At 49.4% G+C, this 26,898-nt stretch overlaps 1 protein-coding gene across 1 annotated transcript in view; it reads right to left on the bottom strand.

Annotated features, from left to right (window-relative positions):
* Nucleotides 1–4,753: 4,753 nt before the first annotated feature.
* CFAP65 (cilia and flagella associated protein 65) overlaps nucleotides 4,754–26,898 on the bottom strand; it is a 33,443-nt gene continuing 11,298 nt past the window's right edge. Inside the window, exons 12-32 of the mRNA XM_026077951.1 lie at nucleotides 26,078–26,323; nucleotides 25,421–25,645; nucleotides 24,598–24,750; nucleotides 23,495–23,660; nucleotides 22,116–22,244; nucleotides 21,018–21,237; nucleotides 19,976–20,104; nucleotides 19,459–19,635; nucleotides 18,712–18,778; nucleotides 14,631–14,741; nucleotides 13,643–13,834; nucleotides 13,324–13,482; nucleotides 11,843–11,986; nucleotides 11,275–11,391; nucleotides 10,528–10,665; nucleotides 9,901–9,966; nucleotides 8,175–8,389; nucleotides 7,082–7,231; nucleotides 6,206–6,505; nucleotides 5,394–5,531; nucleotides 4,754–4,841 (exon numbers count right to left, since the gene is read on the bottom strand). Of these exons, the coding sequence (XP_025933736.1) occupies nucleotides 4,754–4,841; nucleotides 5,394–5,531; nucleotides 6,206–6,505; nucleotides 7,082–7,231; nucleotides 8,175–8,389; nucleotides 9,901–9,966; nucleotides 10,528–10,665; nucleotides 11,275–11,391; nucleotides 11,843–11,986; nucleotides 13,324–13,482; nucleotides 13,643–13,834; nucleotides 14,631–14,741; nucleotides 18,712–18,778; nucleotides 19,459–19,635; nucleotides 19,976–20,104; nucleotides 21,018–21,237; nucleotides 22,116–22,244; nucleotides 23,495–23,660; nucleotides 24,598–24,750; nucleotides 25,421–25,645; nucleotides 26,078–26,323 (3,330 nt within the window). The remainder of the gene's footprint in view (nucleotides 4,842–5,393; nucleotides 5,532–6,205; nucleotides 6,506–7,081; nucleotides 7,232–8,174; nucleotides 8,390–9,900; nucleotides 9,967–10,527; nucleotides 10,666–11,274; nucleotides 11,392–11,842; nucleotides 11,987–13,323; nucleotides 13,483–13,642; nucleotides 13,835–14,630; nucleotides 14,742–18,711; nucleotides 18,779–19,458; nucleotides 19,636–19,975; nucleotides 20,105–21,017; nucleotides 21,238–22,115; nucleotides 22,245–23,494; nucleotides 23,661–24,597; nucleotides 24,751–25,420; nucleotides 25,646–26,077; nucleotides 26,324–26,898) is intronic.

Below are 26,898 nucleotides of genomic sequence, written 5' to 3'. Positions count from 1 at the left end.
TTACCTGTGTGTGCTCTTCCCTAGCAGGCAGGCAGTGCTGGCAACCAGCCCTTAGGCTCTGAACTGGGTTGGCACCAGCAGGGGCAGGCCCAGCCTCCTCTTGCAGCATCCAAGGGTTCATGCTGCATTACTGTCCCACAAGGAATGACTAGCCCATATCAAAGCACCTCACAGCTGTCAGGAGAATCCTTTGGTGTCCTGGTCTGACCTGAGCATGGAGTAGGACGTCTCCCAGCCCAAATATCAAAGTGATGCAGGTGAGCCAGCAAAGTCCGGTATCTCAGATATGGGAGACCAGAGATGAAGGGTATTTGCCCACTTCTGCCATGGGCCTCGGAGAACTCTTTCACCTTTTTGCTCTCTGGCCTTTTCCCTGCCTGTGCAGACACCGCAGGCAATTCAGGGCAGGGGGTCTCCTCATGCCTGCCTAACACTCAGTTTGGGGGGAGAGTGGGGGCTGATCTCAGCCAGGGGCTGTGCAGACCTGGGGCAGGGCATCCAAGGGACTGTCCCCTAGCACTGCTGCCTTACCAACATGGACAGAGGGTCGCACCAGAGGTGGGGTGCAGTGTCTTTGCAATAGGTTCAGGCTCCCCTAGCTAGGGGACAGCAGAACCTTGCAGACACCCTGGCAAAGAAGACAGCTTTGTTCTCTTCCCTTTATCTCCCAGACAATGGCACGATTCAGCAGGTGTTAAATGTTTTAATGGGATTCAGGATAGCTTCTGTTGCCCACCTGCCCCAAGGCCATTTCACCCCTCCCTAGAAGCCAGGACTAACAGCCAAGAAGAAAAGGCCTGTTGTGTGTTGCATTAACTACCTGATGACTGAGCTCTCCTGATAGCTAACACAAGGAGGAGGGGAGTCCCATTAGCTTGGCAAGCTCACACTCAGCCATTCAGACTCTGGCCATATACCTGCAGGCCACCAGTCTTTGCCATCCTGCCCCCCAACCCCAGCATCCCAGCCCCAAGGGACCATCACCTAAACACCAGTGAGAAGGAGCTGGACCCATATCTACAATACCTGTCTTAGAGAAACGTACATTACAAACATGTATGGTGCTGGGGCAGGTCTGCAGAGTGTGGGCTGGGGCCCAACCCAGCTCTGGACACTAGTGCAGCAAAGCTATGGCTGCCGGCTTCCTCCTGCTTGAGACCTGAACATGGTCAGCAAGAGATAGGGCTGCTCCCCATCCCTGGGAGTTGGGCTGTGGGTCTGGCACTTCTACAGTCCTGCTCCCTGGAAACCTGCAGGGCTCTGCTTCATGGGCTAGCCAGGCTCGTCACAGCCTGCTGCAGGGGGTAAAGAAGACAGAGCCTCTTGCTAGGGCCAAATCCTCCATGCCAGTGCTGCACATCTCTATCCACCCTTTACACTGCTGCTGCCCCCAAGATGCGAGTGGGGAGAGGAGCAGTTGGGGGCAGTGAGACAGCAGCAGGGAAGCATCAGTGGAGTTGTAGCTGGGGCCAGGGTGCAGCCCTGGGGCAGAGCCCCCAGGGGTCAGTTGGTTGTGCTGGGCTCTCCACCATCCATAGCTCACCCAGAGCAGTGCCTGTGGGTGCTGCTGTCTTCTCCTCCCTTTGCAAAGGAGGACAGCAACGGGGACTCAGTCACCAGGTCCTTTGTCACCCCTGGGCTGACTCCACAGAGCCCTTGAGCTCATAGAGCTGGCAGGGCACCTGCCGCAAGCCCCACCAGCCAGACAGCCCACCATGCACTCCAGCCTGCCTGTTGCTTTCTGCACAGCTGGGCTACAGGTCACTACCTCAGACCCAGGGCTTTAACTCCTGCTGAGCCAGTCCCAGACTGCAGGGACCAGCTCTCCAGCAGACTAATAGCCTTCCCCGCCCTCCTGCAGGTGCACAGCTCTGCCCAGCTGTCCCCAACACACAGGGCTGTGCACACGTGTCTTCCAAAACTAAGGCCCAGATCTGTTCCCAGCTTGAGAAGATGAAGTAGGATTTTCCCCAGTCTGGGGAAGGAACTGTCCCATACCTATTTTTAAGTTAGGATGAGGATAAAAAGAAAAATAGGTGGCAGCTACTAATGGCTTTGCCTAGTGCATGCTGGGTAGACAGGAACTGGAGAAGACCTAGAACAGAGGTGACACACAACCATCTCACACTTTGTACAAAGAGCCAAGAGAAGAAAGATTTAGTCCTCAGATCTATAGGTGGGTCTCAAAGCTCTTGTTCCCTGCTGACTTCTCCGACTCCCCCATCATTGATGGCACTGTCTCAGGGCTCTCTCTCCTACTAGAGGAACTCTATAATCAGAGAAGTGAATTCACCTCTGATACTACTCCAGCTGGCAAGCACACTGCCAGTTTCCTGTTTCCTCCAGGTCCCTGTTGTGTTCAGCCCTGGTGAACAGGGAGAGGGGAGAGGATGTGAGTTTTAATGACAGGAAAACCATTCCCTGTACAGGTGCCTGCATCCAGGCTACATCCACTTGTTGTTACACCAGCACGACACATAGCATTTCACACATTGACCCATCAGTCCCGTGAGGCAGAGGAATTAACAGTGATGCAGCCCAGATAGGAGGGCATCAAATCATGCAGCAAGTCTGAGGAGGGACACACTGACAGGCCCCCATCTCTGCCGCTCCAGGCTGCCCTGGGCTCCAACAGGGAGCTGAACTCAGCCTGCTTTAGGAGGATGGTGAGGCTCCAGCCGCTGCCTGTGTTAAATCGGTGACACTATCAGCTCGGAAAGTCTGTCATGGGAATACAGAGCATCTGGATTGAACAAATCCCAGTGAGGAGCCTGAACTGGGCAGAGTTACCTCCAAAGGGACTGAACAGCCAGTCCCTGCTCTTGGGCCACTGCTCCCTGGAGCTGGGGAAGAAGGAGGCGATACCCCACCGTCTGCTCAGCACGATCCAATGTCCAGAGAAAGACAGAAAAGCTGCCATCAGAGAACTGCAACCCAACATGTTGGGGAAGGGGGAGAGGGGCTGCACTCCTTGTGAGATGGATCCGGGACCCACGTGGAAGCCCAGGCACCCAGGCTGAGCTCCAGAGCCAGCAGAGCCTTTGCTGCATCTCTGACAACAGGAACAGCTCAGCCCTGGGGCTTAGCAACAGTTACGCACACAGGGCTCCTGCACAGAGCAAAGTGCTGGGATGGCGCTGGGAGAGCTGCAGCACCTCCAGGCACAGTGGGCATCCGCCCCTGCCAGGTAGGGCAAAAACCCTCTGCAGTTCCCTATTTTTGGGCTGCAAGGGGAGAAGGTGCAATTCCCATCCTGGCTGGGTCCTGGCACTGGGAACACAGGGCAGGAGGGTTTGGAGGGGAACGCCAGACACATCAGTGTTGGGCACACACCCTCCCCAGAGCAGGGTGCCCCAGGTGAGCCCCATCTAGCAGAGCCCACCAGGCCTGCACAAGAAGGGAGGCACGCCAAACCCAGCCATGCTCCCTGGCATGGCCAGCCTGCAGCCCTTGCCAGCAGAACACACAGCCCCTGTGCAGCACCAGCCACAGCCCTCAGCTCCAGCCTGGCGTGTGGGATTTCTCAGAACTAACACTGCCACCTCCCGGCAATGACTAACCCTGCTTATTCACAGCAACACTCCTCCCCACAAGGCCCCTGCACTGGGCACACATTTGGGCCAGCCTGTGGGCACTCAGATGGCAAGGAGGACAGACCGACCAGCATGCTGGGCTCAGGCTTGAAGGCCTCCCCCTTCCCCAAGTGAGAGCCTTGGAGCTTTAAAAGGGGAGAACTGGGGGGTGTCTCATCCAAGGTGCTACCAAACCAAGATGCATCAGCTACTTTACGCACTGGTGTCTTTGTGCCTAGAGGCCAAGCTCCTTTTATTGGGCTGCTGAGTGTGCTGTTGGGCTGCTGAATGTGCTAGATGTAGTGCTGCAGCTGCTCGCTTTGGCTGGATTGCTGTATGTGGGACCCACAGGGCTGCCACAGGAGCAAGGAGGGAAGGAGGATTCAGTACCTGCTTCCTATCAACCTCAGCAGGGGCTCAGCACTGCAGTGCCAAGTGTCAGTTCTTCCTCAGCCACATTTTAAAGCAGACTCCTCTCCCAGCCGTGGGCAGCAGGAACAAACACATTTGCTGTTCATATGCTCCCTGTAGCGTAGAAAGGTGCTTCTCTGATGATGTGGCCAGCTACAGAGGGGAGAGGTTTCACAGATTCTGCTGCAGAGTTGCTGGAGGATTTAAATTGGAGCTGAGGACACAGCCAGGACCAAACATTCCTTGGAGGCAGCCAGTGTGCTGAGTTCAGGTAGTGGCCTGTGAGGATCAGGGTTGGTCTGGATATCACAGGGGCAGGATGAAGAGTAGAGACCCTTGATGTGTTTGCAGAAATCAAGCAGCACAGAGTATAACAGCTATGCTCTTGAGGGTGGGGGCGTTGGGTTGGTATTTCTGAAAAAGAAGATATTGCCTTTGGAGCAGGGAGAGTACAGCCTGCTGCCTCTCCCCAGGACACCGTTCCTCCCCAAGGGATCACAGGGAACAGCCACCATCTGGACAAGATTCCTGCAGCTCTGGGAAGGATAGCTCCATCCAACAACCCTCCCCCTTTCTCCCTCCATCCCATTTCCTTCCACTTCTCCCCAAACCTGGGCAAATCCTCATGCTGTAGCCTCAGCCCCAAATCTGCCTCCCCACGTATGGCCCTTCCCGCAGTCTAACTAGATGGTCTTGACATCTTCTGGCCACACCATTCTGGAGGCCAAGTGGGCACTGGTGGGGAGAGCTCAGGCCATGTGGAAACCCAGTCACACTCTCGCACTTCCCAATGGCAGATCTTTGTGGATGGGCTGTTCCTGGGTCAGACAGATGGACAGCAAGGTCTCCCCTGAGACTCTGCAGTAAAGCACAGATGGCCCAGAGGCTGAAGCCCAATTTGCAGTTTGGCATACCTTCAGCAACTGGGGGCAATACCTCCATCCGACTCCCCTCGAATACATAGCAGAGGCTACTCAGCAGTGTGGGATCAGGAAAGCTTTTCCCCTTTTCTGCTGTCAAAGGCCATGCTGCCTGCACCCTGAATGAGCTCCTGCCTCCTACTCCTGTCCAGGGAGCGGGCAGCATGGAAGAGAGCCTTCTTGGGCTGGGATCTCCAGTGCTAGCATCCTCTGACAGCCATTCAGTCACAGGACTCTGCCCCAGAGTCTGCACGCTAGTGTCTTGCCCACAGGAAGGCTGCAGTGTTACTACCTCTGGTCTGTGGCTCAGGACAAGCCAAGAAAGGGCAGAGGGGCTGGAGGTAAAGGATTCCCCCTTTCACACAGACAGCTTTGTCACTGATAGGCAGCAACCCAGCTAATCCATGTGGTCTAAAAAAAGGGCTCTGCTGCAGCAAGACTTATTAAGGACAGGTTCTGTCCCCACCACAGTACAGATGCACTCCAATACCTCTGGAAAGGGCTGGGAGGTAGAGCAATGACCCTGGGCCGGGCTGTCAGCACCACCTCCCCACGGCTGGCTTCGATGAGGATATTCTGCAGTGTGTTTTCCAGCACCAGCTCCACCAGGTTCCCAAAGGCCGGCTGCCTAGAGGGACAAGAGCATAGATGGACGACAGTTATCAGAGAGCCGATAAGGAAGGCTGCTTGCTGGGACTCCTCCCAGCACATGTCAGACAGAGCAGTAGAGCACCTACTGTTTCCTCCATGCTGAGGCCAATGAACCAAAGATTTGAGCAATGTGGTGCTGACCCTTCTCCTAGAACTGCCACCAGCTGGGATCAGACCCTGACCTCAGGCAGAGATGGGTGACTGTGGTTTTACTGGTTTCTCCCTCCAAGCTGTGCCACGGTGAATATTTGTGCACATACTTGTGGCTTGTAGCAAAGTGCCGGGATATAGCCACAGCAAATACGAAATAATGCTACACTGACGTAAAAATAAGAGCTAAAGTAAGCGCACACTGCACTCTAAGGTCTAATGGCCAGGAGTGCACCAGTGCAAAGCAGGCTTCACTCACCACCAGCATCCTGACACCACCCAGTGCTCAGCTCAGGACACAGCAAACCTGTACCCTTCACAGACTGCACTTGGGAGATGGTGGCTAGGCAGGCTAACATGGATTTCCCCACAGAGCATGAGAGGCAGTCCAGCAGAAACACCCCAGGGCAGAGGGAGAAATGAGTTTCTGTCCAGGCGGTGTGCTGCCATGGCTGTTCTGCCTGTGAAGCTCTTCCCTTCTCTGTGTGTGCTCTTCCTCACCTCCTCATCATCTTCTTCTGCTCCCTTAATTTCTCGTGACGAAAGAGATCACTCATCCTCTCCCAAGACACCAGTGAATCATTGCTGGAGGAGGTTTCCTGCCTCGTTTCTTTCATCCCTTCATCCTCCTTCTCAAGGTAAAGATCTGTGGAAGGAGAGACCCTGGAGGGGACCCTGGAGCTCTGTCCCCTGTCCTGGGGCTCTGCTGACTCTTCACACCGCAACTGGGAGAAATATGGGATGGGCTCATCCAGACTTCTGCTCACTGTATCATGGAACTGGCTGTCCTCCAAGAGGCCCCTGGGAGGGAGAAAGAGAAAATAAGGAATGAGACCTGGTAGATCAAGTATCGGTCCCAGGGGACCACCACAAGCCAGTACAAATCAGAGGAAAATCCTGGCTGATGTCAATGGACAGTCTGGCCCTTCTTGCTTTCTGGGCCTAGAGGAGGCAGAAATATGGGTTGAAACTACATTTGCCTCCTCAGCATTGCTTCCTTAGATATCTGCAGCTGACAGACAAAACAGGTGAATCCCAGAGCAGCCTATTCCCAAGGTGCCTTGCTGGCTGTCAGCAGGGCAAGACCGTGGCAGGGAGAGCACCCTGGCTCCCGGTGAGAAACACTGATCGCTATGCAGAGATGGGCCCAGTCCCTAGCTGGGGAGCAAGACGCTGCCTTTGGCTGTTACACCAGGACTCCTGAGCTTGCAGTTCCCAAGGCAGGCTCCTATGCATGCTTTTTGCAGGCTGGATTCCCTGTTTCAGCACAGCATGAGTGCACAGACTCCTTTGGGATTAGCAGAGGGGCTGGCTGTGCTGCCAGCACTCCGCCAGGAGAGAGGGGCTCAGAACGGGTGAGGGTGAGAGGACACACACCTGATCACACCTGTGAGTATGTCCGTCAGTATCTGCATCTCCTGTTTGGAAGCAGCAGCCAGGGACAGCCAGTTGGGGTCCATGACTATCCTATCTCTGACCCTACTCCCATCCACAGACTCGCTCTCTGATAGCTGGTCCTTGAAGGAGCTGTGAAACAAGGAGTTGTTCCATGAGTGGCAGAACTACTGAATTTGATTTATTTCAGATTTGAGGCCTATGTGCCCCAAAAGAGCCTTGTGACTCCCCCAGGTCCTTCCTGTGTCCCCAGGAAAGGAAAAAAGTAGGCTGAGCTGTGGCTAGCTAGGGCCAATGGACCAGCTAGGTGATCTCATACCTATCAAGTTTTTACTTCATCCTCCCCCTGGGCAGGGCAAGTCTACATCACACTCTGGGGACACACTGGGAAAACTGAAGGAGAGAGCACTTTGTGTGCCACATGCAGATGTGGGCAAAGCAAGCAGTGATGGTGTCCCACAATACAGCATGACCAGAGCATCATTATCAGCAGAGGCACCTGCATCCTCCTGGCTGAGACTCTGAACAGCAGCACCGCATGCAAGTGGGGAGCTGTGCAAATAACTGGTGCTGCAGCAAGCAGGGGGAGGAGTGAGAGTTGATGCACACACGAGAGCAGCAGGGACACTCTCACAAGAGAGGAACGCTCAGCTATCTGCTGGTATCTCCCAAAGGGCTACTTCATCTCACATCCCTCTAAAGAGCCACTCCTGGTTCACACCAGCGTCAGCAAGTGGCTACAACATCCCATAGAGGCTTTCCCCAGCTTAGTAGTTTCCCAGAAGAGCATGTTGTTAAATAGTCCTGCCCTCCCCATGTATGGCAACGCTGACAACAATTTCAGCTTACACTTTGTCCCATAAGTATCAAGGCCTCGCACATAGGACTGTTCCCCTGAGGGAGGGACAGAAATAGGTCCTGTCAGTCAATGCTAGGGAAAGTGAGGCATCTCTTGCCTAATACCAAAGCACTGGAAAGGAGCAGGGCAGAGCTACAAGGATGTGGCTTAATGTGTCATAGCACAGGCAGCCCTAGTTTGGATGAAGATGCCAAGCCAAGGAGCTGAATGTCTTACCAGTTCAGGAAGTACTTGGGGAACTCTGAGGTGAAATTGCTGAAGAAGTCTTCAATGGAGTGGGACCTGGCTGTCACACCAAGGTGTAAGAGGATGGGCTTGGGTGGCTCTGGTTTGTCCCACAGCCTGCCAGCTTCCTTGTCCAACAACTGCCTCCTCTGAGAGCGGCTGGCAGGTGGATTGGGCACAGGGTGGTTTCCAATAGGGGGCAATGTCTATTGGAGAGAAGGAAATAGAAGAATGTTTAGTTCCTCCTTTGGCCCAAGTAGTCTAGTGTAGGTGTGAGCACAAGCATGGGAACTGGAATGCCAAGCAGTCGGAGCCACCAGATCCTGGACAGGAGACAGCATCAAAATGATCTCAGCGCTGAAGTGCCCTGACCAGGCATGAGTAGCCACACTGGAAATCAGGCCTGCTCCCTCCCCGCTGTTTAGCGCTGCACCAGCCCTGAGCATCAGCAGGGCCTCAGGGTGATCCCCAGGGCCCTCAGGGCTGTTGTGCTTCAATCTTTCTCCAGGGAGACTCCAGAAGATCATCTTTGCTCTTCTGAGCACACTGGGAAGGCTGTAAGAGACCACACATGTAGGATACATGCTTAAATCATCCCCTGAGTCTGGCCTTCAACACCTCTGACACAAACACAGCAGGCCATTTCAGGCTTCAAGTTCTGACCAGGAGCTAAAAGCCTAGAGCACCAAATGGAGCTGTCTTTATTTTTCCCCAGCCATCCTTACGTCTATCCCAGCCTTGACCTCACAGTCTCACATAGCCCCTGCATCCCTGATCAAACATAACAGCACAGTGCAGACAGTCCAAGCTAGAGTTGTCCTGAGCTGATACATTCACACAGCACAGCGCAGGACATGCATGGGTACTCTGCAGGGTCCCAGAAGCACTGCCACAGTCCTAGCATGGTGGCAGACCTGAACTAATAAGTTGTGTCTCCTGGCTGAATTAATCTGCTCAGACTCAGCCTCACATCCTTCCATGTCTTGAGTTAGCTTGCTCTCCACAAGTTCTGTCATTCCTGCCCCACATACTGCTGAAGACTGTATACACAGCATGGTTCTGCCTTTGGGCCCAGACAGTTCTGCAGAGCATTCGCTTGGACCTTTCCTTACACCTTGCCACCAGTGCTGGAAAAGCTGTCAGGGCAGCTAATGTGTGTGTGTGTGCACATGTGTGTGATCTGAGGGGAAACACAGAGTAGGCTCTTTAGTGCACCCTAAGATAAAGCTGGCAAACTGAGCTTTAAACCTCCCCTGTGCTCTTAAATCAAGGCAGTTCCTGCCTGCTGCTTCTCCCGAGGCACAGAGCACAGCACTTTTAGCAGTCTGCACAGCATTACGCCAGGGTCCTGCTTGCTTTCCATCATGGCACACAGTCCGTCGTGGCCTCAGAATGAAAACAGTTCAGGTACTAACTGCCCTGCCCATGTGCATCCTTTCTGCCTATTTGAAACTTTAGCCCCTTTCTCCAGTCACTGGTGCATGTTTGGTTCTAATTTCACTTCCCATTCACCTCAGCTGGAAAGCTACTGCCCACAGGTCACAGCCAGACTGTCTGATTCTTCTGGCTCATCCAAAGAGTCTGTCTCCCAAAGCCTTGAAGCTACAAATCCTGCTGTGCTCTCTGTCAAGGCTCTCACACCATGGTATCCAGCATCTGCCTCTTTCCTTAATGCAGCCAGTTTGATTCCAGTATGGGTGAGACAGCCCTGACTTACCTTGTACTTTCTGATCACAGCTGAGGACTCAGGAAGTTTTTCCATCTCAGCAGAATCTGATGACCTCTACATAAAGGAAGAGAAATCACAATGTAGGAAAGTTGAGAAGCAGAACGAGACTCCAGGATCTTGTTTTACATTGCCCCAGCTGAGAGCCAATGATCTCATCCCCCTATTCTTTACTCAAGGCCAAATTCTTCATGGTAGTTACACACTTAGCTCCAGTGTTTACCCATGCTTAAAAATCCAGTCATCAATTTCCAGAGCCCCTGGCTTTGCTTTTCCTAAGGTTTCTCATGCACTTCCAAATTTCAGATGATCATTAGCAAATTTGAAGTTTGTAAGGTGACCAGAAAAATCATTTTCATTCCAAGTTTCCCATCTGCCATCTCTTTGCTAGACATTAATAAGAGAGCAGAGGATTCTGCTCTTGTGTGTGAAGCACAAGGCTAGAAGCTAAGCTCTCTGTTTCCACTATCCACAGGCCAGTTGTGAGATCTTGAGTAGATCAGAGCCTCATGTTCTCCTATGAACTTACCTGGACTTTCTTAAAGAAGGTTTCCTGTTGACACCTGACTGCTGTTTCTGAACTGAGCTAAGCTGGTGTAAAGTTCTGGCAGCACTTACTCTTGCAGGTGACTTTGGCTTCTTCTCAGCCCTCAGGTCCTTCTCCGTGATGGTGAACTCCACAGCCTGCCGTTCCTTCTCCCTTTCCCACTCCTGTAGGCCCCTCTCATACTGAACCAGGGACTCCTGAATGTACACCTACGAAGAAAAACTGCAATTGCAGGGAGCAGGGCAGAGAGGAGCAGCAAATAACACAGAGCATGTCAGACTCACCCCCTGGCCCAGCTCCATGCCTGTCACTTATTCCTCCATTCCAGGAGGTCCCAACCAGAGTCCTTTCCATGTCTCCCAGTTGCAGGAAGGGAGAACAGTGTTATAAGACTTATACACAGAAGATACAATCTCCTACCAGAGAACACATGGAAAGTGTCGGCCAGAGGGAGAGTACCACAAGTCTGTGCTGCCACTGGTATTAAAGAAGCAAGACTTGCTTTTTATGGATATTTAAGTCTCTGTTTCCCACTGAAAGCTACTCCCATTCAAACCCTGGCTTCTAAAAACCCAGTTCAACTCAGAAAGCCATGTGTTGCACGAACACATCTCATCTAATGAGCCACAGAGACAGACACACACTTCAGGCATCAGCAGAGATGAAGCTCAGTATTGTTACCATTGAGAAGTGCTGGCCAACATTGCAGAGCTAAGAAGGATTCCTTCAGCTGGAAGTTAACTGTGGGGGCCAGCCATTTGGGAACTGCAGTGACATGCCCAAGTGATGATAATACACAAGTACCTCCTGGGTCTCACCTCACACACCAGATCTATGCTGTAGAAGGAAGCACTTCCTGATGCTTGCAGCATGATGAAGCAGGGGGTGCTCTCTCCAGGCTGCACAACCCCCAACTCTGGAACAATCTGCAACATCTGGAATAAAAACCCATGGAGGATCTGTTTCTCTGTTCCGTACCCTTGCTGTGTGTCCTCCCCAGCAGGACACACAGTGTTGTGGGAATTCCCAGCTCCAGCCCTTTACAGAGGTATGTGGCATGAGAGAGATGCAGTCCCCTTGTCCAAAGAATGACCATGAACTTCACTGGTAGATGGGATCCTGAGGTTCATTACTGCATGCTCTAGTTCCAGGTTCATGTATCCTCACTGGAGTCTACAGACTTCCCTTCTGAATTTTTTGTCTTTTCCTTCCATCCAAACCCTTGCCTTCACTTTTCTCAGCCCTTTCCTTCCATCTGCTAGTACAAAAGCCAATTCCCTAGGATTGTTTTCTTGAGAGTCCAGATGGAAACAGAGAGGAAGCTCCTCTCATGGCACAACAGAGATAGGCAAGAACGCTGTAGAGGAGAGAGAAGGAAGAACTCACCCCACTGTCCTTAGGAGTGCCTACATGCCAGGCAAACACAACAGCCTTGCTCTCTGAGGTATTGTTCAAAAAGACAAGTCGACTAGCCTTGATGCAGTCTGGGATATTTCCGAGGCAAATCCTGTGGTGTGATAAGGTGGCTACCTGCAGGAAGCAAGTAGAAAGCAGAGGCTGCAGTAGTAATGAAAGATGGGATCTGGCCCTTGGGGAAGGGCAGTCACACAGCCATCTTCAGGATGCACAGCAATTCAAGGACAATATTTAGCCCATTACATTTACTATAACAGCTTGAGGGGGTGTTTTACTTCTCTCATTCTTGCTCTGGTTAAAATGTCTTTTTGCTGTAAGAGGACAGCTGGGCTGCAGTGGGGTTGAGAGTACAATGAATAGGACATTATGCTGATGCTGGGGCAGGAGGGGATCTCGGGAGCACAGAGGACTAGTAGCACTCAGCTCCTCTTTGCAGCACTTGCTGTTCAGGCCTTTTCCTCACTTCAGTGGGCAAAAGTGTAAGCTCTGTGCTTGGGCAAAATCCCCATCAACTTGACTGTGAGTTCTGGGAAACTGCTGCCTAAATCACCTTGCTACTAGTATACAGCCTGTCCCATTCTCCAGGCACAGCACAAACTCTAATTAATTACACTGATCATTAGAGAAGCTAACAACTCTTGGTTACAGACATCAGAGCCCTAAGGAATGGCATCTTCCTTGGCAGTCTGAGACAGGTTTTTAATCATCTTCTATTTGCTTTTCCCAGGAATGCAGTCTGCCCTGTTGAAAGCCAAAGAGCATATGAAGCCGTTGCTGGGCTCCGGAGAAGGCATGCTAATGTCACTCAGGATGAATCCCTTACCTGCTTGGAGTATGCCTTCACTCATGCTGTTTAATGCTGATTCGCTACTCTTGGATCTGTGACTTGGGTTTAATAACAGATCGTCCAGACTGGCAGGCCAGTTCTAGCCAGGCTAAACAAACTTCTGCTGACCTAGTGATGGGTCAGACAAGTGCATTCCTCTTGATATGCCTGAGCTGGTGATCATCCTGCAGTCTGTGTTCAGGTTATGCATTGCCTGGGTTTGGCTGTGAAATGGATGCATTCAGGCCCTGACAGGCTATGTCATGATTATAATGTTCTTTTTGTGAATAAAGTACCAAGGAAAAAGTATTTTAGCTGAAAATCAGAATGACAGCTGTGATGGGGAGTAGCTTTTAATGGGAAATTCAGAAATGAACAAACCTCAAAACTTTGGTTCTAACGGCAGTGGAAGCAGCGGGCTGGGAGAAAGGCATCTTTCAGGACAACTGCTTTTATGAGTTGGGCTCTAGCTGATCTGCTGAAAGGGAAATATATTGCCCTATCTCATGCCAATGAACTCCCCTGCAATGCAGGTTACTGCTAGAAGGGGCCACCTGCATATTTCAGTCCTTTTCATGCATTTCTGGACTGATCATATTGCTCATATCACTATATCTGGACTTACCTGCCCAGGAACAGTTAGTTTGTTAGAACCTGGAATGACTGAAGGAGACAAGACTTTGTTGAATGTGGCAGTCTCTCCCATGATATTCGGGTCGTAGCCTACTCCTTGGAAGGTGACCAGAGCTGAGTCACCCCCCAGGATATGGATGGGAACATCAACCTGCCTTGGACAAGATAAGAGGATTAAATCCAGAGTCATATTTGATAGTGTATTTGCTAAAGGACTAAGGGACTGAAACTGGACCTGTCTCACAGGGTGATCTGCTGCACACTCTCCTATGCCCTCAGAGTCTCAGAAGTCATGAATAGAAAAATGTTACCGAGTACATTCTCGCTTCCAGTGGCGAGAAGATCCACTCAATGTGACCTGTTGTGCCAGGGGGAATCTCTCCTCTGGGAGTCAGGCAGACAAACACAGGATGCTGAAAATTCTCCTCCTGAATCTTCTCAATGTTGTCCAGCTGGACCTCAAACATCACAGGCACAGAGCCACCATTGTACAGCTCATAAATCTGGGAGTGAGTCAGAGAGAGCGGTGCTTGTTATACCATGCACAAGTTAAACTAGTTAACACTTCCCAGAGGACTCTGATAAGCACTAATGCTTAATTAATTAGTCAGCTTGTCTGTTAAGAATGAAGATACCTCATAAAGTCAGGATTTATCACTGAGGATCTGATAGGAGACTGTACTGAAGGTTTATCAGCACACATGTACATTGATGCCTATACTGCCTCTCCAAATAGTGCCTGGTGAATTCAGTCTTGGGGAAAATTAATACAAATTAGCTAAAGGGATCACTGTAAAGTGGATTACTTAAAATGCAAAAGCACTTTTATTAAAGCGCTCTTAATTCAATTCAGACTTGTTCATTTCCCAACTAAATTAGGCTGAACAGAATCAAAGCCACCTTTTTTGCTGAATAAGTGTTTAAGGAAGTTTAATTAATTTACTAATTAAGATTTATTTCCAGAGTGCCTGAAGCAGATAGACAAGTCTTCACTGAGATCCAATGTAAGAGAATAGGGGAACAGCCTTACACACCTCATAAGGATTCTGGCTAGACTGAATGCCAAATCTTGTACAATTGGAGATAAGTGCTACTTTCCCTATTACCATCCTAATGGCCACCTCCAGGCTTTGCCTAGTATTAGTCTCAAGGTTTTGCTGTAATGGGATTCCCATAACTTCTTTGGGGAGACCATTCTGCTTCTTGGGAAATGCTTCGGACACTGCCTGTCCTTGGGACACAATGACATTCTAGCTAATTCCCTCTGCTTGCTGCTGTTTTTGGCCCCAGGCTGCTCACCTGTGTAGGGGGGTGAGGGCTCCCAATGGCAATGGGCGTGAAGAGGTGCTTAGTGGATGTAAAGTGAACATATCGCTGCCCCTGTTCCACTGTCACACCGCTGAAGTTTAGCTACAGCAAAAAGAAACACAGTTACATTCTCAGAAAGTCTTGGCCCTATCACTTACAAATACACAAGGAATCTGAAGAATTTTGCAAGCTAACTGTATGCAGATAGGTGCAGTAACAGATTTAAATTGGTTATACCAGGGGAGTGTGTCCTAAGACATAAGCAAGGAGATAGAGAGCTTACTCAACTGTTAGCTCTTCTCTGAAAGTTTTCTTTCTTGTATCAGGGAGATGGTACATTACTCCTCTCTAAGTCAGGCACCAGTCCCAGTGTCACATGCTTCCCTTTGCAAGTATATGATAGAAATTCTCCATGAAAGAAGGTGTCTGCACTGCAAATGGGAGAGTGTACAGCTGTGACAGCCAAATCCTTGGAAAGCCAGGATTTTAGGTAAGCAATGGCCTCTTCTTAGAAGGGACCATCTGGATGTTCTCACTCTGGAGAAGACCCTGCTCCAAGAATGTGTCTAAGAAAGATCCCAAAAGCTACAAGAAGATCCTAGCTGAATTTTAAGTGATCAGCTAATGATCAACAGTGTGCTGTCAGCAGAGCAGCAGCCAGGCACTTCAAGCAAAGCAGAGGGATTTATAGAGGTATTTCATGGAAAAAGAAGAGAAACAGGAGTCTTAATTTGGAGAAAACTGGAATCAGGCTAGAGATGTGTCATGTTGCATAATTTCCTGCAGGAGCACCCCAAAACACCCCTGAGGTGTCTGCTGCCTGGAGAGAGAGGCTAAAAAGCAATCTCAAAGCCAGTAATGTCTCTGCCTGGGCCGTAGGGAGCGAAGTCACTGCAATTCACAGTTAAATAGTTAAGTCTCAAGCATGGCCACATTTTTCAAGTGCAAATGAGGAAGGAGAAGATGCTTGTGATGGTAAGCTGGGCAGACACCTGTAGGAGATACTGTGTCAGCTGCTTAAACAACAGCAGAGGGTGCCGATTCCTCCAAAGCAACTCCTTTCAAATTCAGCTCCATAAGCAAAGTAAGGAGGGAGAGAGGACTAGAAAGACAGTGATACCAAAGTCACACATAGGATATCACCGTTTCATCTTTTCAGAGCGCTACATGAGAGTTCAGCCTCCTGAGGGCCTCAACAGACCAGATACAATGCAAATAGAACAGGAGCTGACAATTTCAAACAGCAAGGGACACAGGAACAGGATCCTCCTTGAACTTTGGGAGTGAGACACCTGTTTATATTACTGGAGTCAAAGAACTGAGCTTACAGACTTGTGATTCCACTGGACCACAATTGCTGAGGAAAGACTGTTATCAGCTTCCTTGGACACAGGATGCTATGACTAGAGGATTATCTGATAAAGTGAGACAACTGGAGAAACATGAAGACCTGCTGCAGTCAGTTCCTCCAGTGTGCACAGACATCATTCCATAGGAATGACTTAGAGCATGAGAGGATGGGGATGTCAGAGCACCCAGGGAGAAGAGCTGCCTGGAGAACACATGCTCTGTGTGACAGCATCTCGCAATACCTAATTAGCAGCTATGAAGTGAAATGCAAACATATCCATTTTATGGATCTTGTGTGCTAGGGGATTCTCCCTAGGATCCAGCCGTTCTCTCCAGTGAGTTCTGGGAAGCAGCCTGCAGCCACCTCACAGCCCAACACCTGCAGCCTGCTGGGCTTTTCCTATTGAAACTGCTGAGGGCTGCAGATTCTGTCCAGCCAAACTATCCCCAGGCTCTGAGAACAAGGTCACAGCTGCACTGCTACAGAAAGGCTGTGGTGATGAGGCAAAGAGCAACCTGTGAAAGCTTTAGACAGCAAGAGGCCCTGTTTCCCTCCTGGACAAGCAAGTGGGCAGCACACAAGCTGCACAAAAATTTGCTCCTGCAGCCTGAGGAAATTTCCAGCAGGAAATTGGTTTGGTTCCTTCAGAGCACCTATAAATCTAGTCATCTCAGTGCTGAAATTAGGCCACTGAGTGGAGGAGTAAGGAAGGGAGGAATTTCGTCACTGGGCAGGGGGAGGAGCACAGAGAAGTGGGAGGTCAGAACCTGTTCACATGGGTAGATCCATCACAGAGCTGTGATGGACCCCAAAAAAATCATGCATTGGCCTGCAGCTGGCTAACATCACCAATCTGAAGCCAGGCAGCCTGCTTTGCAATCTGGAACTGGATAGAAGCACCAAGCAATACCCTAATGGTCTCCAACTCAGCTTACTGATGCTGTTCCAGATTTCCAAAGCTTAACTTTTGGGGTGGCATTACAGCATTTTCTTCCCTTAAGGTTAGCATGTATTCTGCAAGCTTCACTGAATTTCAAGGGGATGCCCAGCCTTGCTGCTCAGCCCTACCCTGCGAGTGCACTTAGAGCAGTTTCTGTCACACGGACTGGCAGCTCTGCACTCTTCATGCCTTGATTGAAAGGGATGAAGGCACAGTGTGCAATCCTTGCCTGCCTCTTCTGCACAGGAGGAGTCTCTTCAACTCCTACTTTCCAATAGTAGTATTTCAGTACTGACACTGTGGAGCCCAAAATGCAAAGGAGAGGTGACCCCTACAGGTCACCACCACCAGGTCTCTGGATTGGCCTCTGCAGCTCCTATTGCCAGAACACCAATGGATCCAGGTGTCCTTTAGCATCCTCAGGGCCTCCCGCTCCTTTTTAGCCCCTTCTGCAGTGATAGTGCGGGGTAGGGTGATTGCCTCTGGTAGCCACCAAAGCCATCAGTTACTTAGCAAGGGAGGGTATGTGCCCCACAGGCTTCTGGTGCTCCAAAGCCTAATCTCTCACTGGCCAGCTGGCAAAATGCTTGCAGCCACTCTCAGGATTGTGCCAGGCAGGCAGAGCACAGGGAGCCCATCCAAGGGCTTTGAGGGAAGGCACAGTTAAGCCACTGTTTGAACAGCTTGGTCAACGGGTTGGATTTTCAGCTGACAACAGTCCTGAAAGAAAAGAAAAATAAAAGAGATGTGTGAACACAATGGTCTCACAGGAAACTTTAGAGACAGACAGGAAGGCTCAGCTGGGCATGAGCTGTGCCCGGCAGAGCACAAGGTGACTGACTCTAACTGACAGTTAGAGAGAGAGAGAGAGAGAGAGAGAGAGAGAGAGAGAGAGAGAGAAATTAGTTCCAAGCCTGAGGAAATGCTCAGGGAAAACACAGAGCAGGACCAGCTCTCAGATGCTTTAGTAAGCAGCAAAGCAGGAAGAATGAGTGGGAAGCTCCTCAACGATTGGCAAGGAGAAGGAAATGGGTGGACAAGGGCATCAGGGCTGCCTGGGAACAGCCAACCAGGAAAGCAAGGACTACCTTCTGGGCTTGGTGAAGCAGCTGCCTCCACACCTCCAGAGCCAGAGGATGTTCTGGCCAGTCCTGTGCCAACATGTGTGTCCAAGAACTGCAGCCAGTGCAGGTGGTACATTTGGAGAAAAGTACATTCCAGGGGATTTTGAAGAGAGGGGAGAGGTGATGAGATGGAGAGATTCAGGAAAGCTGGATAAGAGAGAAGTAGAATGGGCTGCAGAGCTGAACTCTGGGATCATTGCATGGAAGAACTTCACTGTGAGGCAGAGAAAAGGAGGGAAAGCAAGCAAAGAAACTCTATCCATGAGATACATTCAGGTGTGGAAAGCATGCTGGGAATGTAGAACCCAGGAGGGCTGTTTTGGAGTTGCTTTGGAGGAGGAAGCAATTCTGCACTAACAGCATTAATAAAATACACAGGTTAAGAATCAAGGAACTGGAGAAACCAGTGGATACTACATCCGAGGGGGCATTTTGCCAGTGTGCTGTCACATCATACTTTGCTAGAACCATGAGTTTGTCAGGATGCTGATTTTATGTCTCTGCTTGGCCCCATGTTACTGCCTGGTCAATGCAGACTCCTGGGGAAGACCACAGCTTCCTGCATGCCATGCAGCTTCTGGGGAAAACACCTAGCTGTAATTCAGTTCCTACCTGCTGCTGCTCTGTAAACGGAGCAAGACATGTGTGCTACCTTACCAGAATCTCACGGCCATGGGAAACCTTCAGCAGAACAGGGAGGTGATCGGTGCCAATGAAATCATGTCTAGCAAAGCAAGAAGAGAGAGAAAAACATCAAAAACCAACCTTGTGCCCAGGGTGATAGAATCAGGGTCACACGGTCCATTAGAGACAATTCATTTCCCTGCTAAAGAGTCAATGTTGCGTAAGGGCCACTGAGACAGGGAGGGGAACAGTTGTGTTTGGGTGGGAATGAGTGATGCAATGTTGATTTTAGTCACACAATGATTTAGAGACCTGAGTTTATAGGCCAAAGCCATTTGAAATACCAGCACTTCTCAGGTCAGGACTGCTGTGAAAGTAGAGCTGGTTAGATTCCTTTATACACTCCACAGGCACTCAAGAGCTAGGAGCTCTAGCTGATGACAAAAATGACTAGGTCTGTATGGTCAAAGCCACAGGAAGTGCAGTTTCTTGTTCATCTCCTCAACTGTCATGTCAAAGCAGGCCAGTGCTCCCAGTATGTCACCCTAAATGTCTCTTGCAATCTAGTGTTAAAGGACATTAATAACATTCCCTGGAGGAAGAGAAGGTCTGTGGGGCCCAGAAACAGGACAGGCTCAGAGACTTTTTACTTACCCAGTCTCTGCTGGGCAAGTGGCATGAGAGGGGAAAGGGTCTGCCACGGAAACCCAGGGGGTTCCACTGGCACGTGTTGTCCTGGCACAAAGCACGAGGCTCTGGAGAACAGGTAGTTGCTGTCACCTGTGTGAGAGCTGGACCGATTCTTCCTGTCCTGGAAGAAGTTTCCCCGACTTTGGGGAAATGCTGAAGAGCTGGTTATCCTGAATTCTCATCTGGTGCAGCTCATGGGGGCTAAACTCAGCATCCTCTGCCCAGTGCTCCATGTCCATCTTCTGATCAGAAGGGAACAGGAAGACCCTAGGGATCCAGCCAGCTGGTGAGCAACAGGGACAGAAAACCTCCCCAGGGACACAGTAAGCATGTTCAGTCCAGGCAGGCTTAGCACAACAGGACACATGACATTGCATCTCTGACTTTCTGCCAAGGCATGTCAGGTCCGACCTGTACAACTTTCTGCCTTCTCTTGCTTGCTTCCCCACCCAGACTCACCAACAGATCTCAGTCACAGCCCAACAATACAAGCCAGACCTATGAAATACACCCCATTAATCTGAAAATGCCCCATGGCCCTGCGAGCATTTCTGTATCCCCAGACAGACCCCAGAGGGAAGGTTGGGCTCCAGCAATCACTGCTTACCACTCAACTGGCACCACACCCTTGTTCACCACCAGGAGCATCACAAGGGTAGGTTCTGAATTTATCGGGGCAGCTCCAAAGTTGAAATCCAGCAGGACAGGGGTGTACACTGGAGGGATTGAGCATGTGCTGGTCACAGGAGAAAAAGAAGAGATTAAATTGAGACAGGAAGAAGAGCCAGCAGGGCATGACCAGGGAAAGGGTCATTCTACATTCGCTTTCTTCCTTATAAATTTTCTCTGACCTTATGTTGCTGGGTCTTGTTGGAGAAAGGACACTGGGTGGAAGGAAGACCTTTGGGTCTTCTCCAAACTATCTTTTATATATGCCTAATGGGAATGAGTGGCATACATGTAAGTTCAGAGTCCTGTTTAGTTCAGTTTTGGGTTCCCCAGTAAAAGAAAGACATTGGCACACTGGAAGAAGTCCAGTGGAGGGCCATCAGGATGGTCAAGGGCTGGAGCACTCTACAAGGAGAGACTGAGAGAACTGTGTTTGTTCAGCTTTAAGAAGAGAGGGCTCAGAGCAGATCTTATTGCTGTCTACAACTACTTGATAGGAGGGTGTAGAGAAGATGGAGCCAGACTCTTCTCAGAGGTGCACAGGGACAGGATGGGAGGCAATGTTACAAGTTGCAACACAAGATAGATATGTTAGATACTAGGCAAAAAAATTCACAATGAAGGTGGTCAATCACTGGAAATGTGGGCACAGGCAGGTTGTGGTTTCTCCATCCCTGGAGACACTCAACATTGAAATGGACAAGGCCCTGAGCAACCTGACCTAGTTGGCCCTGCTTTGAGCAAAGGGTTGGACCAGAGACTTCCAGATGTCCCTTGCAATTAAATTATTCTGTGATTCTGTGGCTTCTCTCTAGGGAGGATAAGCAGAGAAGAAGAGGTGAACAGCTACCTGCACAGGGTTGGGATGGTATAACAGAATGCCAGGCAGCAGTGAGCTGCAAAACAAGCTAATAGTCACAGCAACTCTGTCTGGCTTGTGCTTGTGTTGAGGCTAAATGCAAACCATCTCCTCCTCTCACCTGTGCCTTGTGGGAACTCTGTAGGTGAGCTCCCTGGGAGTTGGCTCTCGCTCCAAGTATTCGTTCAGTGTGTCCAAGGAAAAGAGCCTCCAGAGCTGCAACTTGCTGATACCGCTGGCGCTCCCTTCTGAACAAGCATCTGTGATGCAGAAAGTTGGGTAGACGCCTGTTGCTACTATGCAGCAGAGGGGTTGCTGTAACTCTTTGGTGCTCAGAAGATCTGGAGAGAGAAAGAACAAAAAGTAGTCATGCATCATTAAGGGACAGCTATCTGGGACAGCAAACTGGAGAGCGGCCCTACCTGGGCCAAAGAAAGAATGAACAGGACTCATACACAGCAGCTTCTGAAAACCTCTAAAACACTGATTTCTAGCTGTACCATGACTTCTGATTTAAAAATCACCAGAAGACTATGAACATAGTCCTTTTCGACAGTATATTTCCACAGTTTAGTTCTGCACTGTGTGGAAAAGCCTTTTCCTTAATTTAAGCCTACAGCCTAATCATTTTATGAAGCGCCCCTTGTTTTCACACTGAAAAATAATGAACAATTGTTTATACCCCATCTTCTCCATATCATTCATGTGTCATTGCCCTTCTCCACTGTCCAAGCTGTAAACTCCTCGTCCAACTCACCCCTTCCCGTATGGATGTTGTTCTCTACCTCTGAACGTTCCTGTTGACCCTCCCTGTGCCTTTTCTAGTTCTATTGTATCCTTTCTCATACAGGCACTGGTCAAGATCTGCAAGAAGGATTCCAGCTGCCTAGAACTGGTTGCATGAAGCTCTCAAATATGTTATAAGGTACATCATAGGAGGCTATGATCCTGCAGAGGAGTAGGGAATCTTGTGACTAGAACAGCAGGAAACTTGGAGTTCTCCTTGTCTGTGTCTCGTGGGTCAGTCCTATCTAACACAAAAACAGCATAGGAAAGGGAGACAGCAGGCAGGACTGGTTCTGGTGAATTGCTCAGCACAGAGATTTCTGCAGGCAGGACTCATACACTGGGAATTGTGCAGCTCAGCCTGTTATGGCACAGTCTGCTTGGCTGGAAGGGGATTATTTTCTCCCCTTTCCCCAAAATAGCCATCTCTCACCTGTGGGGGTGCAAATAGCATGTTTGATTGACCAGGTATAATGCAGCTGACGGGCTGGCTTGACTGTTATTCGGACAAAAGCTTTTGACCTTGCAGGGATTGTCCCTTTGGAGTGTTCCAGCTCTAAGGCTGCAGAAGAAAGGAAGTGGCATGAGCTCTTGGCACCACTGATCTCTCTTATACCACACATGCATTCAGCACACCGCTCCCCAAGCCTACCTCCAGTTTAGTCACTGTCCCCCCATGCCTAATTCTTTCAGAACTTCAGACACCTCGACTAGGACCACAGGCAGCTCTACAGGAGTATCCAGGCTGCCTTCAGCAGGCAACAAGTAGGGAACTTCACAGAGGGTTGGATTCCACCAGTTCTTCTGGGAAGCTACTCCTTTGTTTAACTCCCTTCTCTGCTGGGAAATCATATCTTATTCCAAGGTTCAAACTGGTCCAACTTCAATTGCCAAGCTCTGGGTGATGTTTTTACCAGCATGATAGAAGAGTTACCTTTAGCAAATCCCTAAGCAAGGATCAGACACTTCTCAGTCATCAAGGGACTTCTTCCTTCAGCACACACACAAGATGGTGCAAGTCACACATACCACCAGCTGTGAGTGTGCACGCCCTGCCTGCACTATTTGAGCAACTGTCCTCTGCACTCCTGTGCATCTCTGCACAAAAGCACCTTCACATCCTTTGTGAAGTGCAAGCAGCTACATTGCACTCAGAATTATAGTTGCCATCTTACCAGTGCTGTGCTTGGTGGCATGATCCCCTTTGACTTCTCACTGTGATGCTTTGTTTCTGCATCCCAGAGTCTGGGTAACCTTTTTCACACTGGATCACACAGGAGGCTCATGTGGAGGAAATTCTCCCCCTGCTTCTTTCAGCCTCTAATAGTAGCTATTAAATAGTTTTGAGTTGGGTCTTTACAATGCAACAAGCAAATAACCAAAGAAAACCACTTTCTTCTGTCTTTAGTAAATGTAAAAAAATCTTGCTGCATTGATTTTGCTCAAAATTACACACACACAAAATAAACTTTGAGCAAAAACCCAGCACAGACATTTTCGACTCATTAAGTGATGGGAACAGGAATCTACTTATGTTTTCATAGAAAGATTTTGCAAAGTTAACATGATAAAGTAATATTTCTAACATTTACCCAGTACAAAATAAGTTGCTTGTGTTGTACACACACACTGATTGTCTTATGTCTTCTCAAGCATATTTCTATCATATAAAACATGGGTAATTCAAGGTGCCCATGAAAATAGTTACAAGCTAGCCAGCAAGCAGCCCAACCTTTGAGCTCATGCTAGAATTATTTTGCAAAAAAGAGAGGAGGCCCAAAGTCCCATCCCATGTGAATCTCCTCACAGTACCCAGTGGATCACTGCAGACTTCCTCAGGATCACAAGGCCCTGTGATCTGTTGTTCCACGCTGAGTATGTAGTTTAGAGAACAGATCCCATCATTCAGCAGTACAACATTGCAGCTTTGCAGGTCACCAACCAGAATATTTCCAAGGTCCAAGTGCTCATTTTGCGCCTAGAATAAAAACCCGCCATGCAGAGGTTGCTGGTATATGTCAAGCGTAGCAGTCGAGTGTAGTGGTCACTTATCTCAGACTGTTGATTCCTTTGGCACGCACAGTGCAGTGCAAAGGGTTCCCTACTTTTTATGGGGCCCTACATGCCCAGGGGGACATTGGAACATTGTACACTGGGAGCAGGACAGGACAGGACTGCAAGGAGCTCAATCCCTCCTTCCAAAGCCCCTCTCCTACTGTTATCTGAGCTGTCAGCTGGGTAAGATTCAGCTCATTCAGGGCTGTGCATATACTAGCTGGCTAACTGTGCTTGGCACAAGGGCTGAGCTGTGCCTGCCTGTCCTTCCATGACTGTATTAAAAGTCCCCCTCCCTTCTGGCTAGTCACCCACTTCATGCAATTTATAGTGACTAAATACCTCTAAGATCATTCTACCCATCTGTTCAACATTGTTGACACTGAGCAATGACTTGTAAAGTATTATTTTATTTAGTTCAGGTTCCTTAGGAACCATGCCTAAAAAATAAAGGCAGCTGCACAGATCTGCAGATAATAAGAGAAAAGGCAGGTGGATGTATGCTGGCCACGTAGTTAGTTAATAGTCAATTCTGCTACATTTAGAAATAGGACTGACTGCAGAACAAAGGGAGAGAGAGAGCAGACTGAATGATGGAAGAGAGTTGTAATTCCCAAGAAGCCAAAGAGCTTGCTCATTTCAGTCTGGAACAGAGCATCTGAGAGTGATCCTGAAGGATTCAGGCAGGTTATAACTGAACTGACAGGACCCTTACAACATGCAGTTGCCGTTAGGCTACCAGAGTCAGCTCTCCCACCTCTGGGAAAAATAAAATAGTCTAAGAAAAAAAAGCCCCCAAAGTAGCCGAAGTTCCCCATCCCATCCCCTCTTACATTACCTAGTAGATCCCAGGTCCTTACCCTGATGGTGCCCAGTGCTCCTTCTCCAACAACCCTTAAGGTGTAATGGACACTTTCGGGAGACATAGGGACTGGGCTTTCCCTGCCCACAAACACCACAGCTCGCAGGAGATACTTCATCTTCTTGTCAGGGGCAAAAGTCCAAGCCTGAGCCTGAAACCACAAGAGAGAAGGTGAGCGCTCAGGAGCTCCAGACCAGAGTCAAGCCTATACACAATAATGGTTGCATTCAATGCACAGTCCCTTCCTCCATCACAGCTAGCCTACACTGGAGACACTCTCCCACTTCAGTCCTCCACTGTTGCTACCCATGTCAGAGGTTCATACTGGGAATACATATTCAGACACTGAAATCCAGGCCTTGGAGATGTGCTGGTCCTTGCCATTCTCAAAAGGCACTAAGGGAATGCAGTAGAGGTTTAGAATAGGCACGAATTTACAGGTGGGAGAACAGCAGGAGAAGGCCATAAACTCTCTTGTACTCTCACTTCACCACCACCTATTAGCATTTCCTGGTGCACAACCCAGTTGCTACTGTGTGATCACTCAGAGTCATCCAGGGTAATCAGTATCTAATCCTTGTTTAAGACACCTTTGGTCTTGGAGTCAAGGAGGATGTGATCATGTTTGGGCAAATCCGCATTATGGTCACCAGCACATTTGCAGATGCTGGCTAGCGACCCAGCCCGAGACAGTGACTGGTATTTTCCAACCTTGGCATTAATGGCTGAATGACTGCAGTCCTCACAGTTCTGCCTCAAACACTCCACAGTTGCATCATAGAGAGCAAAAATACAATGATTTTGATAGAACACAAACTTGCCATGGCTTCGTAGGGCTGGAGGAGCCCTGTGGTGGGGGTGACGGACAGGATCTTGCGATCAGATTGATGGATCTTCCATGTGAAGACCATGGGGAGCCTTGTGCAGTTCTTTATGGTATACATTCGAGTGGAAGAGGCCCCTATATAGGTAGGCTTGAAGTATAAATTTCCATCACCTTCTAAGAGCAAGTGAAGGGACTCCCCACTGCTCCGGATGGCAATTTCCTGTGGAATTCATGGAGAAGTAACAGACGTTAGAATCCTCAACCGACCTTTGGAGGGACATCACGAAGATGTTGCTCCTTCCAAAAGGGAAGCAAGAACAAACTGAGGCTGAAGGAGCAGTGGAAGGACCTTGGATTGGGCTGTCAAGGTGCGGTAGACAGTATAGTGCCTTCCAGGAGATGGAGACCCAGAGAAACAAGCGGTACAAGACTTCTGGCACTATGATGAAAGTACACCATGATGCACCTTCAATCTGCAATGATGATCCCACCTTAAATGTCAAAAATATTATTTCATTGCTATTTCTAAAGACAAAAATCTAGACTAATCATTAGGAGATATAATAGGGGTCACAATGAAGGTCACTACAAAAAAAGAGAAGAGTACAAGGGAAGAAACACTTCTAACTAGCTTCTACTTCCCTCTCCTTACCTGGGTGTAGCCAGGACAGGAGTTCAGCTGCAAGGGCAGGACATGCTGCTGTGAGTCTGTGTTAACTGCATGAGTAGAGAGAAAGAAAATCTGGTGACCTCCTGGAATGATGTGTCCTGAGCGAGGCTTGACCAAAACAGAGGGACAGGCAGCTTGGTTCACACTGAAGGTTATCATTGAGGTGCCTGTGTTCAAGAGCAGCATGCTGCAGTAGGTATCAGTATTAGGAGTCACGGCAGGAAAAGTCTGGCGGAGACAAGCAAGAGAGTGGTGTTTGCAATGAGTTTTGAAATCAAGCTTAAAGAAAAATCATTTGCTATGTTGAATCTGAGTCCCAACAAGCACCATCCTAAGCCCATGGAGAACTCTAACTGTTTCTCTTCAAGGAAAGGAAGAAAAATCACCCAAGGGTACACAGGGTATGGTCCTTTCCCTTCTCACAGTGGCCCTCCCCTACCATAGGCTCACGGGACCAATGAAACTACTTTCCATTATGCAATGCTCTTCCTCATCCAACAAAGAAGCTGCTTACTGGGGCCTGCAGTTTCTGCACATATAGTAAACTCCTGGATTAAGGACAAAGTGAGCTGGAATTTGCTCTGGTTTATGCATACCAGGTATAGGTTTTGTGCCCTTAACTAAGCGAGGAGGTTTTTTCTGAGATGTTCTGGAGACTTCCTTACTTCCCTGGGTCACATCTCACTTTGCCTCATAGGAACAACATTCTCTTATGCTACAGAAACAGCTGTGAGAGTCAGGGAATAGCCTGGATGCTATTTGCTGCCCTCCACTTGTCTAAGTACATGCAGAGAATCTGAGGC

The sequence above is a fragment of the Apteryx rowi genome, unplaced genomic scaffold (genome assembly GCF_003343035.1).
Source record: "Apteryx rowi isolate R43461 unplaced genomic scaffold, aptRow1 scaffold_47, whole genome shotgun sequence".
Classification (NCBI taxonomy): Eukaryota; Metazoa; Chordata; class Aves; order Apterygiformes; family Apterygidae; genus Apteryx; species Apteryx rowi.
Note: the sequence above shows the minus strand (reverse complement) of the source record. Positions and strands in the feature narration are given on the sequence as shown.